The sequence below is a fragment of the Hemitrygon akajei genome, chromosome 1 (assembly GCF_048418815.1).
Source record: "Hemitrygon akajei chromosome 1, sHemAka1.3, whole genome shotgun sequence".
NCBI classification, from domain to species: Eukaryota; Metazoa; Chordata; class Chondrichthyes; order Myliobatiformes; family Dasyatidae; genus Hemitrygon; species Hemitrygon akajei.
In genome coordinates this window covers 201,327,107-201,342,467 of record NC_133124.1, presented here as the reverse complement: position 1 = coordinate 201,342,467, position 15,361 = coordinate 201,327,107, and the positions used below count along the sequence as shown (strand labels likewise).

At 45.7% G+C, this 15,361-nt stretch overlaps 1 protein-coding gene across 1 annotated transcript in view; it reads left to right on the top strand.

The window, feature by feature from the left end:
* The window catches only part of LOC140734590 (lysyl oxidase homolog 2-like), a 153,681-nt gene extending 140,479 nt beyond the window's left edge, over positions 1 to 13,202 (top strand). Inside the window, exons 11-14 of the mRNA XM_073058766.1 lie at positions 5,851 to 5,966; positions 8,318 to 8,454; positions 10,799 to 10,910; positions 12,131 to 13,202. Of these exons, the coding sequence (XP_072914867.1) occupies positions 5,851 to 5,966; positions 8,318 to 8,454; positions 10,799 to 10,910; positions 12,131 to 12,210 (445 nt within the window). The 3' untranslated portion in view covers positions 12,211 to 13,202. The remainder of the gene's footprint in view (positions 1 to 5,850; positions 5,967 to 8,317; positions 8,455 to 10,798; positions 10,911 to 12,130) is intronic.
* Positions 13,203 to 15,361: the final 2,159 nt, after the last annotated feature.

Sequence of the window (15,361 nt, the reverse complement as noted above, 5' to 3'; positions counted from 1 at the left end):
ATGTTGTGGATAGTGTGGAGGGCTATCAGAGGTTACAGTGAGACATTGATAGGATGCAAAACTGGGCTGAGAAGTGGCAGATGGAGTTCAATCCAGATAAGCGTGAAGTGGTTTATTTTGGTAGGTCAAATATGATGGCAGAATATAATATTAATGGTAAGACACTTGGCAGTGTGGAAGATCAGAGGGATCTTGGGGTCCGAGTCCATTGGACGCTCAAAGCAGCTGCGGCAGGTTGACTCTGTGGTTAAGAAGGCGTACAGTGTATTGGCGTTCATCAATCATGGAATTGAATTTAGGAGCCGAGAGGTAATGTTGCAGCTATATAGGATGCTGGTCAGACCTCACTTGGAGTACTGTGCTCAGTTCTGGTCGCCTCACTACAGGAAGGATGTGGAAGCCATAGAAAGGGTGCAGAGGAGATTTACAAGGATGTTGCCTGGATTGGGAAGCATGCCTTATGAAAACAGGTTGAGTGAACTCGGCTTTTTCTCCTTGGAGTGATGGAGGATGAGAGGAGGTGACCTGATAGAGGTGTATAAGATGATGAGAGGTATTGATCATGTGGATAGTCAGAGACTTTTTCCCAGGGCTGAAATGGTTGCCACAAGAGGGCACAGGTTTAAGGTTCTGGGGAGAAGGTACAGAGGAGATGTCAGGGATGTTTTTTACTCAGAGAGTGGTGAGTGCATGGAATGGGCTGTCAACAACGGTGGTGGAGGCAGATACGATAGGGTCTTTTAAAAGACTTTTGGATAGGTACATGGAGCTTAGAAAAATAGAGGACTATGGGTAGCCCTAGTAATTTCTAGGGTAGGGACATGTTCAGCACAACTTTGTGGGCCGAAGGGCCTGTATTGTGCTGTAGGTTTTCGATGTTTCTATGTTTCTAAGAGGCCAAAGTGGGGAATAGAAGAAGAAGGAAGAAGGAGGGATTTTTTTTTACTGGAAGGAGAAATCAATGTTCATTCCAGCAGGCTGGAGGCCACCCAGGTGGTACGTGTTGTTGCTCCTCTACTCTGAGAGTGGCCTCATTGTGGCACAAGGGGAGGCTTTGGACCGACATGTCAGAATGGGAATGGGAATAGGAATTAAAATGGTTGGCCACTGGGAAATTCCACTTTTAGCGGCTTGAGCTGAGGTGCTGGATGAAGCAATCCCCAATTTGCGATGGGGCTCGCCAGTGTAGAGGAGGCCACACCGGGAGCACCAGGTACAGTGGATGACCACAGCAGATTCACAGGTGAAGTGTTACCTCCACTGGAAGGGCTGTCTGAGGAGAGGGAGGAGCTAAATGGGCAGGTGCAGCACTTCAGCCGCTTGCAGGGAGAAATGCCAGAAGGGAGATTTGAGATTTGTGGGATGGGGGGGGGGGGGAATGGACAAGGGAATCATGGAGTGTACAATCCCTGTGGAAAGGGGAGAGTGGACGTGGTAAAGATGTGTTATAACATTCATAGTTACAAAGAGGCAGTACAAAGTGAACAGAAGGCAGAATATAGTGTTTCAATTACAGAGAAAAGAGCAGCGATACAACTGAAGTTTAAGGGTCATGATGAGGTAGGCTGGGAGATCCGGTCCAAGATTTTGTCTTTTACTTTATGATGGAAGCTGTCCTTGAGTTGGGTGGTTCATACTCCCAGGTTTTTCTGTCGTCTGTTCAATGGGAGAGGGGAAAAGAAAGAATGTCTGGGGTGGTATAGGACGTTGATTATGTTGGCAACGGACAGTGCGGAGTGCATAAGTTGGGGGGAGACAGATTTTCGTGGTGGACACAACTTTCTGCACTTTCTAGAAGTCATAGGCAGGGTGGTTAGCCATACCAAGCTGTGATAGAATGCTTTCTAAGGTCATACTAAATTTCCTTGGCCTTCTACTGAGGTAGAGGGTTGCTTCTTTCGTCATAATATCTTCATGGCAAAACGTGAAAATAAAACGTGGGTGATACTTACATGTAGGAATTTGAAACTCTGAATCATTCCTACATCAGCATAGGTACAGACAAGGACAGGTACTCTATCCTGATTCCTGTTAATAATCAGCTCCTTCATTTTTCTGATACTGAGGGAAAGAAGCATTGTTGTCTTGATACCATGCCACCAGGCTCCATATCTGCTTTCTGTACTCCATCTTGTCATTGTGTAAGTCCCTACTTGACCATCCATCAGTGCAAGGGGTCATCCTTTTACAATGGAGGTGCTGGAACAAGAGAGAATTAATTCCCTCTCTCAGAAGGGAATTAGAACTAAAACCTTCTTTCCCGGAGAGCCAAGGAAGTGGAGTCATTGAACGTGTTTTAGAGAGAATTCTTGATTACGGGGAAAGTCAAGCTCAACATGAAATTGGCAAGAAAGTGCTGACGCTGAGATCAGTTCAACCGGAATGGTTCTGGAACTGACCAAGGGCTCAATGGCTCACTCCTCCTATTTGATCATGCAGGGATATGGTTTATTCCCTTTCCACAGACCAGTGGTGCCAACACTACAGCTCTTCCCATCTGCACTGCAGTTACTGACACAAGAGATTCTGCAGATGCTTGAAAGCTTGAGCAGCACACACAGAATTCTGGATGAACGCAGAAGGTCAGGCAGTGTTTCGGCCTGAGACATCCATTGTTTATTCTCCTCCATAGGAGGAGTGGTGCGGACAGCCCAGTGCATCTGCAGATGTGAACTTCCCACTGTTCAGGACATCTACAAAGACAGGTGTGTAAAAAGGGCCTGATAGATCATTGGAGACCTGAGTCACCTCAACCACAAACTGTTCCAGCTGCTACCATCGGGGAAACGGTACTGCAGCATAAAAGCCCGGGCAAACAGGCTCTGAGACAGCTTCTTCCACCAGGCCATCAGACTACTTAATTCATGCTGACGCAACTGTATTTCTATGTTATATTGACTATCCTGTTGTACATAATATTTATTATAAATTAGTATAAATTGCACATAGCACATTTGTACAGATACGTAACGTAAAGATTTTTACTCTTGTATATGAAGGGTGTAAGTAATAAAGTCAATCCAATTCAATATTAGTGTGGCCAGCACTATAAGTACGCACCACCTACCCACAAGCCCCAACAACCAACAGCAGATAATATTGTCCAACAACTCACAATTTAACATGGAACACGAGCTGGGTGCCCATCCTAATTCATGCCGGAGGAACTCACTGGGTAAAAACCATCAGTGGGGGGAAGAGGAATTGTCAATTCTTTGATTCAGGACTCCACATCAAGACTGAGAGTAGAGAGGGAAGGTAGCCATTATAATGAGTGATGCACCATCAATAACTCACTCTGAGACGTAAGAAGCGAGATATCGGCTTTTATTGACTGGAAGAATGAACAACACTACATCCTGGAGAATGAGGCCGGGCTCAGGCCTCAATCGCCTTTATACAGGGGTCTGTGGGAGGAGCCACAGGAGCAGTCAGCAGGGGTCTGTGGGAGGAGCCACAGGAGCAGTCCAGACAGGTATATGTAGTTCACCAAAATGAGGAAAGAGGGAGGGCTGAGACAGAGGCCAGTCATTGATTTGAGGACAGAAGAGAGGTGATGGATGATGGGCAGAAGGAAGAGGGGAGGGGTGGAGTTAGGAGTCAGAGGCACGTGGGTGATAGGTGATAAAAACATCATGTGTTCATCAACAGGAGGGGAGAACATTGGCCTCTCATTGCCTGGAATTCCACAGGATTTAGAGGGCAGAAACTAGCCATTAAGCCAGCTGAACCCATGGCGATAGTGCACAGCAGCCTCCTCCCACTTTAGCTCACTCGCTCAGCACATCCTCTTGCTCTCTCCTCCTCTACCAGGCTTTTCCATAATTGCAGCAACACACAGAAGTTTGATAGTGGAACTCAGCAGGCCAGGCTGAGCCTGTTTGTCTGGACTTTTATGCTGCAGTACCGTTTCCCCGATGGTAACAGCTGGAACAGTTTGTGGTTGAGGTGACTCAGGTCTCCAATGATCTATCAGGCCCTTTTTACACACCTGTCTTTGTAGATGTCCTGAATAGTGGGAAGTTCACATCTGCAGATGCACTGGGCTGTCCGCACCACTCTCTGCAGAGTCCTGCGATTGAGAGAGGTACAGTTCCCATACCAGTCAGGATGCTCTCAATCGTGCCCCTATAGAAAGTTCTTAGAATTTGAGGAGTCATACCAAACTTCTTCAACCGTCTGAGGTGAAAGAGGTGCTGTTGTGCCTTTTTCACCACACAACTGATATGTACAGACTACATGAGATCCTCAGTGATGTTTAAGCTGAGGAACTTAAAGCTGTTTATCCTCTTAACCCCAGATCCATTGATGTCTATAGTGCTTAGTCTGTCTCCATTCCTCCTGTAGTCCACAACCAGTCTCTTTGTTTTTGTGACATTGAGGGAGAGGTTGCTTTCTTGACACCACCGTATCAGGGCGATAACTTGCTCTCTGTAGGCTGCCTCATTATTATTTGAGATTATGCCAATCAGTATAGTGTCATCAGCAAATTTAATTAGCAGATTGGAGCTGTGGGTGGTGACACAGTTATGGGTATACAGAGAGCAAAGGAGGGGGCATAGACACAGCCCTGAAGGGCTTCTGTGTTGAGGGTCAGAGGGGCAGAGGTGAGGGGGCCCACTTTTACCACCTGCCGGCAATCTGACAGGAAGTCCAGGATCCAGCTGCACAAGGCAGGGTGAAGGCCGAGGTCTCTGAGCTTCTTGTCGAGCCTGGAGGGAATTATGGTGTTGAATGCGGAACTGTAGTCCAAGAACAGCATTCTCACATGAGCATCCTTCTTCTCCAGGTGTGAAAAGACGGTTTGTAGAGCTGTGGCTATTGAGTCGTCTGTCGATCGGTTGTGTCGGTAGGCGAATTGTAGGGGGTCCAGTATGGGTGGCAGCTGAGTCCTTGACCAGCCTCTCAAAGCATTTGCTTATTATTGAGGTGAGTGCGACAGGACACTAGTTATTCAGACATGTTACCTTGGTCTTTTTAGGCACAGGGACAATGGTGGATGTTTTGAAGCACTAGGGCACGCTACACTGGGAGAGCAAGAGATTAAAAACACCACTGCTAGTTGTGCTGCGCACATCCTAAGTACTCGGGCCCAGGGCTAGTCTTAACAACGCCAGTTTTAGATAGTTCTTGAGGGTACAATGCCAGCTGGTTAATCCCAGTCAGACATCGAGAACCTTTAACAGCTCAAAGGATCAGAGCTGTGGGGACAAAGACTGGTTGTATCTGCTGATCATTGTCACTCCATGGCAGGGGTTCCCAACCTGGGATCCACAGACCCTTCAGTCAATGGTAGGGGGTCCATGGCATGGAAACCTCTGCCCCAAGGCTTTGTGAGAGTCTTTGAATGTTGTGAAGTTTTGAGTCTTCAGAATGTAATGAAGCACAGCAAATATATAGTCAAAGGAGAAAGAGGTTTATACTAGACAGAACACTTACTACTCACTTGCTAAGTCTTTAAGCTATTAATATATTCAGTCTGTGGTAGTTGCATGAGTTGAGAAGCAGGCTCTGTCATCCAGTGAGTTTACAGTATAACTATACAACCTGCCCAAGTGTTCCATTCTTAGACTTGCTAATTATTTGTTCAAAAAGCAAAAAATTGGTGGACCATTTTGACACCTGACGGATGGAGAGTAAGGATGGTTATCCCAGTCTCTCTCACTGATCATACCCACAAGAAAGGGTAAGGTTGAGCAGGAATGGCTGTCAATACTCGCCTTTCTTCCTTGCCGTTTATTTTTAATGAAGATTCCTCGCAGCCTTGTATGAATCTGGTAAACTGGGGATTAACCTGCAATGTTTGGTGACTTTAAAGGCTGACTAAAGTTCTCTCTGTTCAACTTTCAGGCACTACCACAGCATGGAGGTCTTTACCAATTATGACCTTTTATCGCTGAATGGGACAAAGGTTGCGGAGGGTCACAAGGCCAGCTTCTGTCTCGAGGATACAGAGTGTGACTCAGGTAACGACACCGCTGTGGGGAGCATGAACCGGAGCAAGATCCCGATTAGATCGGCTGTTTTCCAGTTCTTGCAAGAACGCTGCAATGTAGCAAGAAGTGCAGCTGCCCAGTGCCTCCAACGTTCGATCCTGACATTGAGCCCATTCTGTGTAGAGTTTGCATGCTCTCCTTGTGGCCTTGTGACATCTCAGTGGTGTGCTGTCGTAAATGCTCCAAGTATAGGTGGGTGGTGGGTGAATCAGGAGGGTCTAAATGTGTATGTGTGAGAGAATTGTCTGTTCATTATGTGCTGTGAGTGATCATAGTCTTTCCATGACCTTGATTGTTCTTGGCTAATTTTTCTACAGAAGTGGTTTGCCATTGCCTTCTTCCGGGCAGTGTCTTTACAAGATGGGTGACCCCAGCCATTATCGATACTCTTCAGAGGATGCCTGCCTGGCGTCTGTAGTCGCAAAACCAGAACTTGTGATTTGCACGAGCTACTCATACAATTGTCCACCACCTGCTCCAATGTCTGCACGTGACCCTGATAGAGAGAGCTAAGCAGATGCTACACCTTGCCCAAGAGTGATGCGCAGGCTAGCAGAGGGAAGGAGCATCTTACAGCTCCCTTGGTAGAGATGTATCTCCACCACCCAGAAAGTAGTAACAGGGACAATAGTGGGGGAATGGGATTGCTGGGATTGGTCTAAGAAATGGCAGTGACTAAATGGGCCAAATGGTCTTCTCCTTTGTCTTATGAAAACAAATATAATACCTCTGTATCAGCAGCCAATTCGTCCCGAGAGATCACTCGGTTCTATGTTACCAGTGGATAACTACTCTATTCAATCTCCCTCTGCGAACTTAAGCTTGAGGTCATCCAGATTCCAGCTCAGACACATCCTGGTGCCCCCAAACTCCTATGCTGATCCCTAAGTGCTTTTCCACTTCATATCCCCTGGAAGCTAAATCTACTTCAATTATTTCCTCTCTGTAATAATTTAATTTTGAATGTACACTGAGTTTAGCAGCGGTTGTTTTTACATGCAGTGAGCTTACACTGTTGCGCTCCTGTCTCCGGTGGGGAACATGAACTTAAAGTCTATTGATTCAGAAGCTGGAGGCACTGAGCCACCGCTGCTGATGGCCAGTAGAGACACCTCAATGGGTCTAACATGCACTAGGACTAACTGTGATCTGGAAAAGGACCACAGAGATCCAACTCTTCTCTCTGCCTTTCCTCTGGCTCTCTCACTATATCTCTCTTTCTCTCCCCTTCCTTCTCCTCACTTTCTCTTTATCTTTCTTTCTCTCCTCTCTCTTTTCTCCTCTTTCAATTCATCATTGATGCTCCTGATTATTTTCCATCTTTCCTTCTCCACCCTTGCCTTTGATATGGTTTTCTCTCTCTCTCCCTCCCCCTCTCTCTTCTCCCTCTCTCTCTGTCTCATTCCCTCCCTCTCTCCCTCTGTCTCTATATCTCTGTGTCTCTCTGTCTCTGTATCTCTCTGTCTCTATACCTCTGTGTCTCTCTGTCTCTATATCTCTGTGTCTCTCTGTCTCTATATCTCTGTGTCTCTGTGTCTCTCTGTCTCTGTATCTCTCTGTCTCTATATCTCTGTGTCTCTGTGTCTCTCTGTCTCTATACCTCTGTGTCTCTCTGTCTCTATATCTCTGTGTCTCTCTGTCTCTATATCTCTGTGTCTCTGTGTCTCTCTCTCTCTGTATCTCTCTGTCTCTATATCTCTGTGTCTCTGTGTCTCTCTGTCTGTATATCTCTGTGTCTCTCTGTCTCTATATCTCTGTGTTTCTCTGTCTCTGTGTCTCTCTGTCTCTATACCTCTGTGTCTCTCTGTCTCTATATCTCTGTGTCTCTCTGTCTCTGTATCTCTCTGTCTCTATATCTCTGTGTCTCTCTGTCTCTATATCTCTGTGTCTCTCTGTCTCTATATTTCTGTCTCTCTGTCTCTATAGCTCTGTGTCTCTCTGTCTCTGTATCTCTCTGTCTGTATATCTTAGTGTCTCTCTGTCTCTTTATTTTCAAAGATTATCTCTATTTGTTACATATTCATCAAAATACATTGAAAGGGTGTTCTGGGACAGTCCACAATGTCGCCATGCTTCTGGTCCCAATGCAGCATGACCACAATTTACCTCCCATACTAATCTGTACATTTTTGGAGTATGGGAGGAAACCAGAGCACCATGGGAAACCCATATGATCAGAGGGAGAACGTAGGACAGACAGTAGCAGGAATTGAACCCCAAACACTGACACTGTAAAACACTATGCCAACCCTACGCAGCCATGTCGCCCCCCCCTCCCCCCCCACACCTCAGAGTTTAACAATGGGATGCCTGCCTTTCAGAGGAGCGGAAGAACTACCAGTGCGCCAACTTTGGGGAGCAGGGTATCACAGCGGGCTGCTGGGATACATACCGGCACGACATTGACTGCCAGTGGATCGACATCACGGACGTTCCCCCGGGAGAGTACGTGCTGCAGGTGAGTGTGTCCACCCCTCGGACAACAGGGTGACCCAGAACTGGGCTCGTCTGTGGAAACAGAAGTCCTCCTGCAGTGAGGTCCTTCCAGGGATGCTGCCATGGTTACAGACAGATTGGTTTAGAAATGGGGAGGAGAATAAGATGACCTGCATGGGGGGATTCCAGATGGTCACACGAACTGAACCTAGTTATATGGTGAAGCAGTCAACCCATTTGTGCCTGGTATATCAGTAAAGGTATATTATTGGGAGGGACAGGTATAGTGGTTAGATGATAAAAAGCATTGATGGATTGGATAGCCAGTGCCTTTATTTCAGGATGGAAATAGCCAATATGAGAGGGTGAATGTTAAAGTGTTTGGAGGGAATTATAGATGTGTGTGTGTGTTCTCCAACTACAATTGGACAGATCCTCTGAAATGATAGCACCAAGGAACTTAAAGTTGCTGATCCTCTGTACCTCTGATGCCCTGGTGATGACTGGCTCCTGGACCTCTGGTTTCCTCCTCCTGAAGTTAATAATCAGCTCCTTGGTTTTGCTGACATTGAGTGAAAGGTTGTTGTTGTGGCACCACTCAGCCAGAGTTTCAATCTCCCTCCTACTGTATCTGCTGATTCATTGCCACCTTTGATTCAGCCAATGACAGTGATGTCATCAGCAAAATTAAACATGATATCGGAGTTGTGCTTAGACTCACAGTCATAATTATAAAGCAAGTAGAGCAGGGGCTAAGCACACAGCCTTGTGGTGCACCTGTGCTGATGGAGATTGTGGAGGACCCCAATCTGAACTGACTGGGGTCTGCAAGTGAGGAAATCCAATTGCACAAGAAGGTATTGAAGCTTATTGATTAGTTTTGAGATGATGATAGTATTGAATGCCAAGCTGTAGTCAATAAAGAGCATTCTAATGTATGCATCGTTGCTGTCCAGATGTTCCAGGGTTGAGTGAAGAGCCAATGAACTGGCACCTGCTGCTGACCTGTTACTCCAGTAGGCAAATCGGAGTGGATCTAAGTCGCTTCTCAGGCAGCAGTTGATACGTTTCATCACCAGCCTCTCAAAGCAGTTCATCACAATGGATGTGAGTGCTACTGGACAATAGTCATTGAGGCAGGTTACCTTCTTAGGCACTGGTATCATTGAAGCTTGCTGAAGTGAGAAGTTAAAAATACCAGTGAACACTGCAGCCAACTGATCAGCACAGGTCTTTAGTACTCGGCCAGGTACCCCATCTGCTCTCTGTGGGTTCATCCTCCCGAAGGATGCTCTCACGTCTCAGAGACTGAAATCACAGGGTCAATAGGAGTATTGTTCAAAGAAACAATACACCAGTGGCAATGGGATTAACTTAATGAGAGTATGAATATAAAAGGAATTGTGTACTGTTTTGTATGTTTTATGAATACATTTTATTTTTGAAAGAATAACAAACCCAGTGGAAACTGGCTAACTAATCACTCATCTTCAGCATGTCTGAGCAGTCATCCTGAAACACAGTGGCTGAGAGTTCAGCACCAATCGCTGGAGTGCAGACTTCGAGGCTATGCCAGGCGCCACGTAAATGCAAGGTGACCAGGGATAAGATGCTCCTCCTCTCCTTCATCCAGCCCTATCAGTTCCCGGAAATAAAGGCTTTGTGTGTGTGTGTGTGTGTGTGTGTGTGTGTGTGTGTGTGTGTGTGTGTGTGTGTGTGTGTGTGTGTGTGTGTGTGTGTGTGTGTGTGTGTGTGTGTGTGTGTGTGTGTGTGTGTGTGTGTGTGTGTGTGTGTGTGTGTGTGTGTGTGTGTGTACACATGGCTGGGGCACGTGATAACGATGCCCCCATGTCGGCTACCCCGCAGAGTGTTATACGGCCAGCTACATCATGGTCGACGCTCAGCTGGAGGGCCGAAGAAGTGCTATAAGGATCAGATGAAGAATGCTTTAAGGAAGTGCAAGATCAGACCTGAGGACCTAGAGGATGTTGCTGCTGACCGTAACACTTGGCGACAGCTGTGTAGGGACGGGGTTCGTATTCTGGAGATGGAAAGAACAACCAGAAGACAGCAGAAGAGAGTCAGGAGAAATGCAGCCATGGTTGCCATCACTACCACCACTACCACATATACATGTCCCACCTGCAATAGAGCTTGTGGGTCCAGGATAGGACTGTATAGTCATCAAAGATCTCACTGTTAAAGGAGTGGATGTCCTCATTGGATTTCAATGGACAACCGAAGAAGAAGAAGAAGAGTGTATACGTATGTGTGAGTGCATTTATGTATGGGCATGTGTCTGTGTAGAGACGTGTGTGCACGTAAGCTGTTCAAGGAACCCAGTTAACGTGTCCTTTCCTCCACAGGTTGCCGTCAACCCTAATTTCGAGGTGGCAGAGTCCGACTTCACCAACAATGTGGTGAAATGTCGATGCAAGTATGATGGGCATCGCATTTGGTCTTACAACTGCCACATTGGTGAGCCTTGCTGTTTCAGTAATCTTAAACCGTAAAAGGAAAAGTTTTTCTGCTGTCTATCAGCATGAGGTAAAATCAGATCCAATGAAACAAGGCGGGCTGGTGAAAGATTTACTCCCAAGAAGGGCAGCGATTCACACTCTCTCTCTCACACAGTTGGACACAGGTCTGAGGGAGCTGATTCTCTCTGCCAGATGTAAGGTGGTTGCTGTCAATCTAGAGGTTCTAACCTAACCATCCTGGGAGCTCCCAACACCTGCCTAGGCTGACTGAATGCACCTCTGGGAGCAGGGACACTAGCTGCAGTTGGATACATTCTTGGAGGCTCAGACCATTGTTTCGACCAACATGTCCCCTGTTCTGTCTTAACATAATGTCACCTATCTCTTTAATTCTCATTTCCACTTTCACTGTTAGCTCTTTGTCCCTGGCCTTCTGCGCTGTCAATATATTTGAGGGACAATACTGAACAGTTCTGATGTAAGGCTACTCTTCTAAGTCCTTAAAGTTAACTCGGTATTTCTCTCCACAGAAGCTGCTTGACCCATTCATACTTCCAACACTCTCTTTTGCTTCTGAATTCCAGCAAGTGCATCTCACAGTTCCTTTCTTTGCTTTACCCCTCACCAACTTCTAACTACATGGCACCGAAAGCATCATATCACCTGGACAATCCTTCCCAATTTCTGCATCATAAAGCAAACTTGCTTTCTCATCTTTCCACTTTTGACAAGAAGTCATCAGTCTGAACTGTTAATTATTTCTCCCTCTGCTGATGCTGCCTAACCAGCTGAGTATTTATGTAATGAATGTAGTATTTCAGTAATGTTGTAGATATATTGTTTAATAAGCATTCTTTGTTTACATTATATGTATTATATATGTAATATGTAATATATATGTTATATGTAAGAAGTGTGTGAATGGCATACATCATTACACCACCACGTCACATGTGCACACCTCACAAAAGTGAAAATAAGAGTAGATCCAGGGCTCCCGAGTTTTTATTTTATTGAGTTTCTGGAGTTACGAAACATAAAAGTAGTGATGAGGAAGATCTTAAAGTAACCCAAAGCGACAACCTACCTGCTGAAGTGCAGCATGTTTTATTCTTTGGAAGAGGAGAGAGAGATGCTGAGGAGGTAGAGAAAAATTTCTTTCAACCATCACAGTACAGTGGAAGCTTTTAACCTTCTTCTTGTCTCTTTCCCATCTAGATGGCTCCTTGAGCGTGGAAACAGAGGAGCAATTCGACCACTTTCCCGGAGTGATGAGCAACCATCTGTCCAACTGGTAACCTCGCAGCCAAAGAATAAGTCTGCAGTAAAGCTTGCCGATGGAGATGCCCAGTGAAATACTGTCAATGGCAGAGAGTGACTTGGCCTTGTGTGATCAATGCAACATTGGTGCTATACTCCCACTTCAAGGATAAAGCAGGCTGCGGGGGTAAAATAATTCTCCGGTGTGAGGTGTGCTCCTGCCAAGGAAGCAGCACACTGAACATTACCTGCCAGTGTCAACACACACACACTCACACACACACACAGATTAGATGTACACACATGAATAAACACACACAGTAGATTATTTACATACAGGTCTACACAGATACATATACACATGTACATGGCGACACATGTATGCAACCAAAGATCTGACCACACAAGCATGCATCATCTTGACATGCATGACAGACAGACACACACACACACACTCACACACTCACACACACACACACACACACACACACACACACACACACACACACACACACACACACACACACACACACACACACACACACACACACACACACACACACTCTCTCTCTCTCGGCTTCAGTCTCCGACTGTGTCTCTCTCGATCCCTTGAGCAGATACTGTGGTCCAGAATCTGGGACAAGCCTGGCGCCTGCCACGGTTCTCTTTGGCTGTTTGCCAGGAGCGCAAGGAGAGAGTGATGCAGCATGGGGTCTTGAAGCCGTGGAGGGCCACACTGGAATTCAGGGTCACTTGCTGTTTTATTTTACTCTTGCGACACAAGTCCTCAGAAGGGGAGACCACATCTCATGCCAAGGATAAGAGGCAATGAAAATCACACCAAACTTGAAGAGTTAATAGGCAACAGCTCAATTCTTTGTTACGGTCCATGTCTGAGTCTTTTGTACCCTCCCTGACCCATCTGCTTTGTACAGTAATGAAAACTATAGTTGTGCATCTCAAAGTTGGTTATTTACTTGGAATTTGCAAACAAAAAAAAACCACTGTGTAATAAAAGAGTTACCGATGATGTTTCCTCTGCTTTGCTTCAAACAGAAGGTGTTTCTGCCATGTGTTGCAATAGAACCTGAGCTCCCTTCGATAGATACCACTTGAAATGATGCAGTAACAGTTTCATGCTTCTTTTATACATGCACTTAAGCCAAGCAAGAAGAAGATGTGAAGGCAGCCATTTAAAAGTTTGGTTGAGAGGCAGAAGGACGTGGTGGTGCTGGTGGGGGTGTTACTGGGTTTTTAGAGCCTAGAACCCAGGCTGTGTTCACTCATCCAGGAAAGTAGATGAAGGCAAGGCAGTGGATGTTGACTATATGGACTTTCTCATGGTATTTGACAAGGTCCCCCATGTGAGAGGTTGGTCAAAATGGTTCAGTCACATGGCATTCATGAGGTAGTAAATTGGCTTTATTGGAGAAACCAGAGAGTAGTAGTCGATGGTTGCCTCTCTGACTGGAGGCCTGTGATTAGGGAGTGCCACAGGGATCGGGTGCTGGGTCTTTTGTTGTTTGTCATGTACAGTAGATCCAAGATCTGGAGGATAATGTGGTTAACCGGATCAGCAAATTTGCGAATGACATCAAGATTGGGGGTGTAGTGGACAGTGAGGAAGGCTATCATGGCTTGCAGGGGGATATGGATCAGCTGGAAAAATGGACTGAAATATGGCGGATGGAATTCAATGCGGACTAGAGCGAGCTGTTGCACCAGGACCAACCAGAGTAGGTCTTACACAGCGAACGGTAGGGCACCGAGGAGTGTGGTAGAACAAAGGGATCTGGGAATACAGGTCCATAATTTGTTGAAAGTGCCGTCACAGGTAGATAGGATTGTGAGGGCTTCATAAATCAATGTATTGAGCACAGGAAATGGGATGTTGTGTTGAAGTTGTATAAGCTGTTGGTGAGGCCTTATATGGAGTACTGTATGTAGTTTAGGTCACCTACCTACAGAAAAGATGTAAACCAGGTTGAAAGAGTGCAGAGAAAATTTACGAGGATCTGAGTTATAAGGAAATATTGAATAGGTTAGGACTTTATTCCTTAGAATGTAGAAGATTGAGAAGAGATTTGATAGAGCTATGCAAAATTATGAGGGGCATAGATACGGTAAATGCAAGCAAGCTTTTTCCACTGAGGTTGGGTGGGACTACAACCAGAGGTCATGGTTTAAGGTTGAAAGGTCAAAAGTTTAAGAGGAACATATGGAGAAACTTCTTCACTCAAAGGGTTGTGAGAGTGTGGAATGAGCTGCCAGCACAAGTGGTGCCTGCGAGGTCAATTTCAATTTTCAAGTGAAGTTTGGATAGGTACATGGATGTAGGGCTATGGATGGCCATGGTCCCAGATCAGGTCGATGTGAGTAAACAGTTTAAATGGTTTTAGCATGCACTAAATGGGCTGAAGGGCCTGTTACTGTGCTGTACTTCTCTATGACTATAACTGATCAGTGGTGGAGAGATCAAGGCTGGAACTGGAGGAGGGCCAAGATCTCGGAGAGTGGTTGGGAAGAAGTCTACAGGGACGGGGAGTGATGAGACCACAGACAAACTTGAAAATAAGTTTGAGGATATTTTAAACCAAACTGGTGGGATTACAAAGATAAGTGGAGATAAAGATGGAGGGTTAAGGCAGAGGTAATAATTTTACCAAAGTGTGTTACATCTTTGAATAGCACTGAAATGTGTGGGATTGGAAACTTCATGCTGGGCCTTGTACAATGTCATAGAGTTATAGAGAGTTTGGCACATAAACAGGCTGTTTGGCCCACAGTGTCCATGTTTACCATTAGCTACACTAATGCTACATTAATCCCATTTTTGATTCTCCTGTCATTCTCAGCAGTTCCCCTGGAAGCTACCACTCACCTACACACTAGTAAATTTGACAATTAACTTACCTACTGCATGTTTTACAGATGTGGGAGGAACCAGAGCATCTGGTTAAAACTCAAGTGGTCACAGGGAGAGCATGCAAACTCCACACAGACAGCACCTGAGGTCAGTATTGAACCTGAGACTCTAGCGCTGTGAGGTAGTGGCTGTACAAGTTGTATCACTGAGACCGAAAGTAGCTTTTCTCCCAGGCTTGGGCAATCATGAACCAGAGGGTATTGATTTGAGTTGAGAGGGAAATAAATGAGAAGGAACTTGAAGGCCAACATTTTCACACAAAA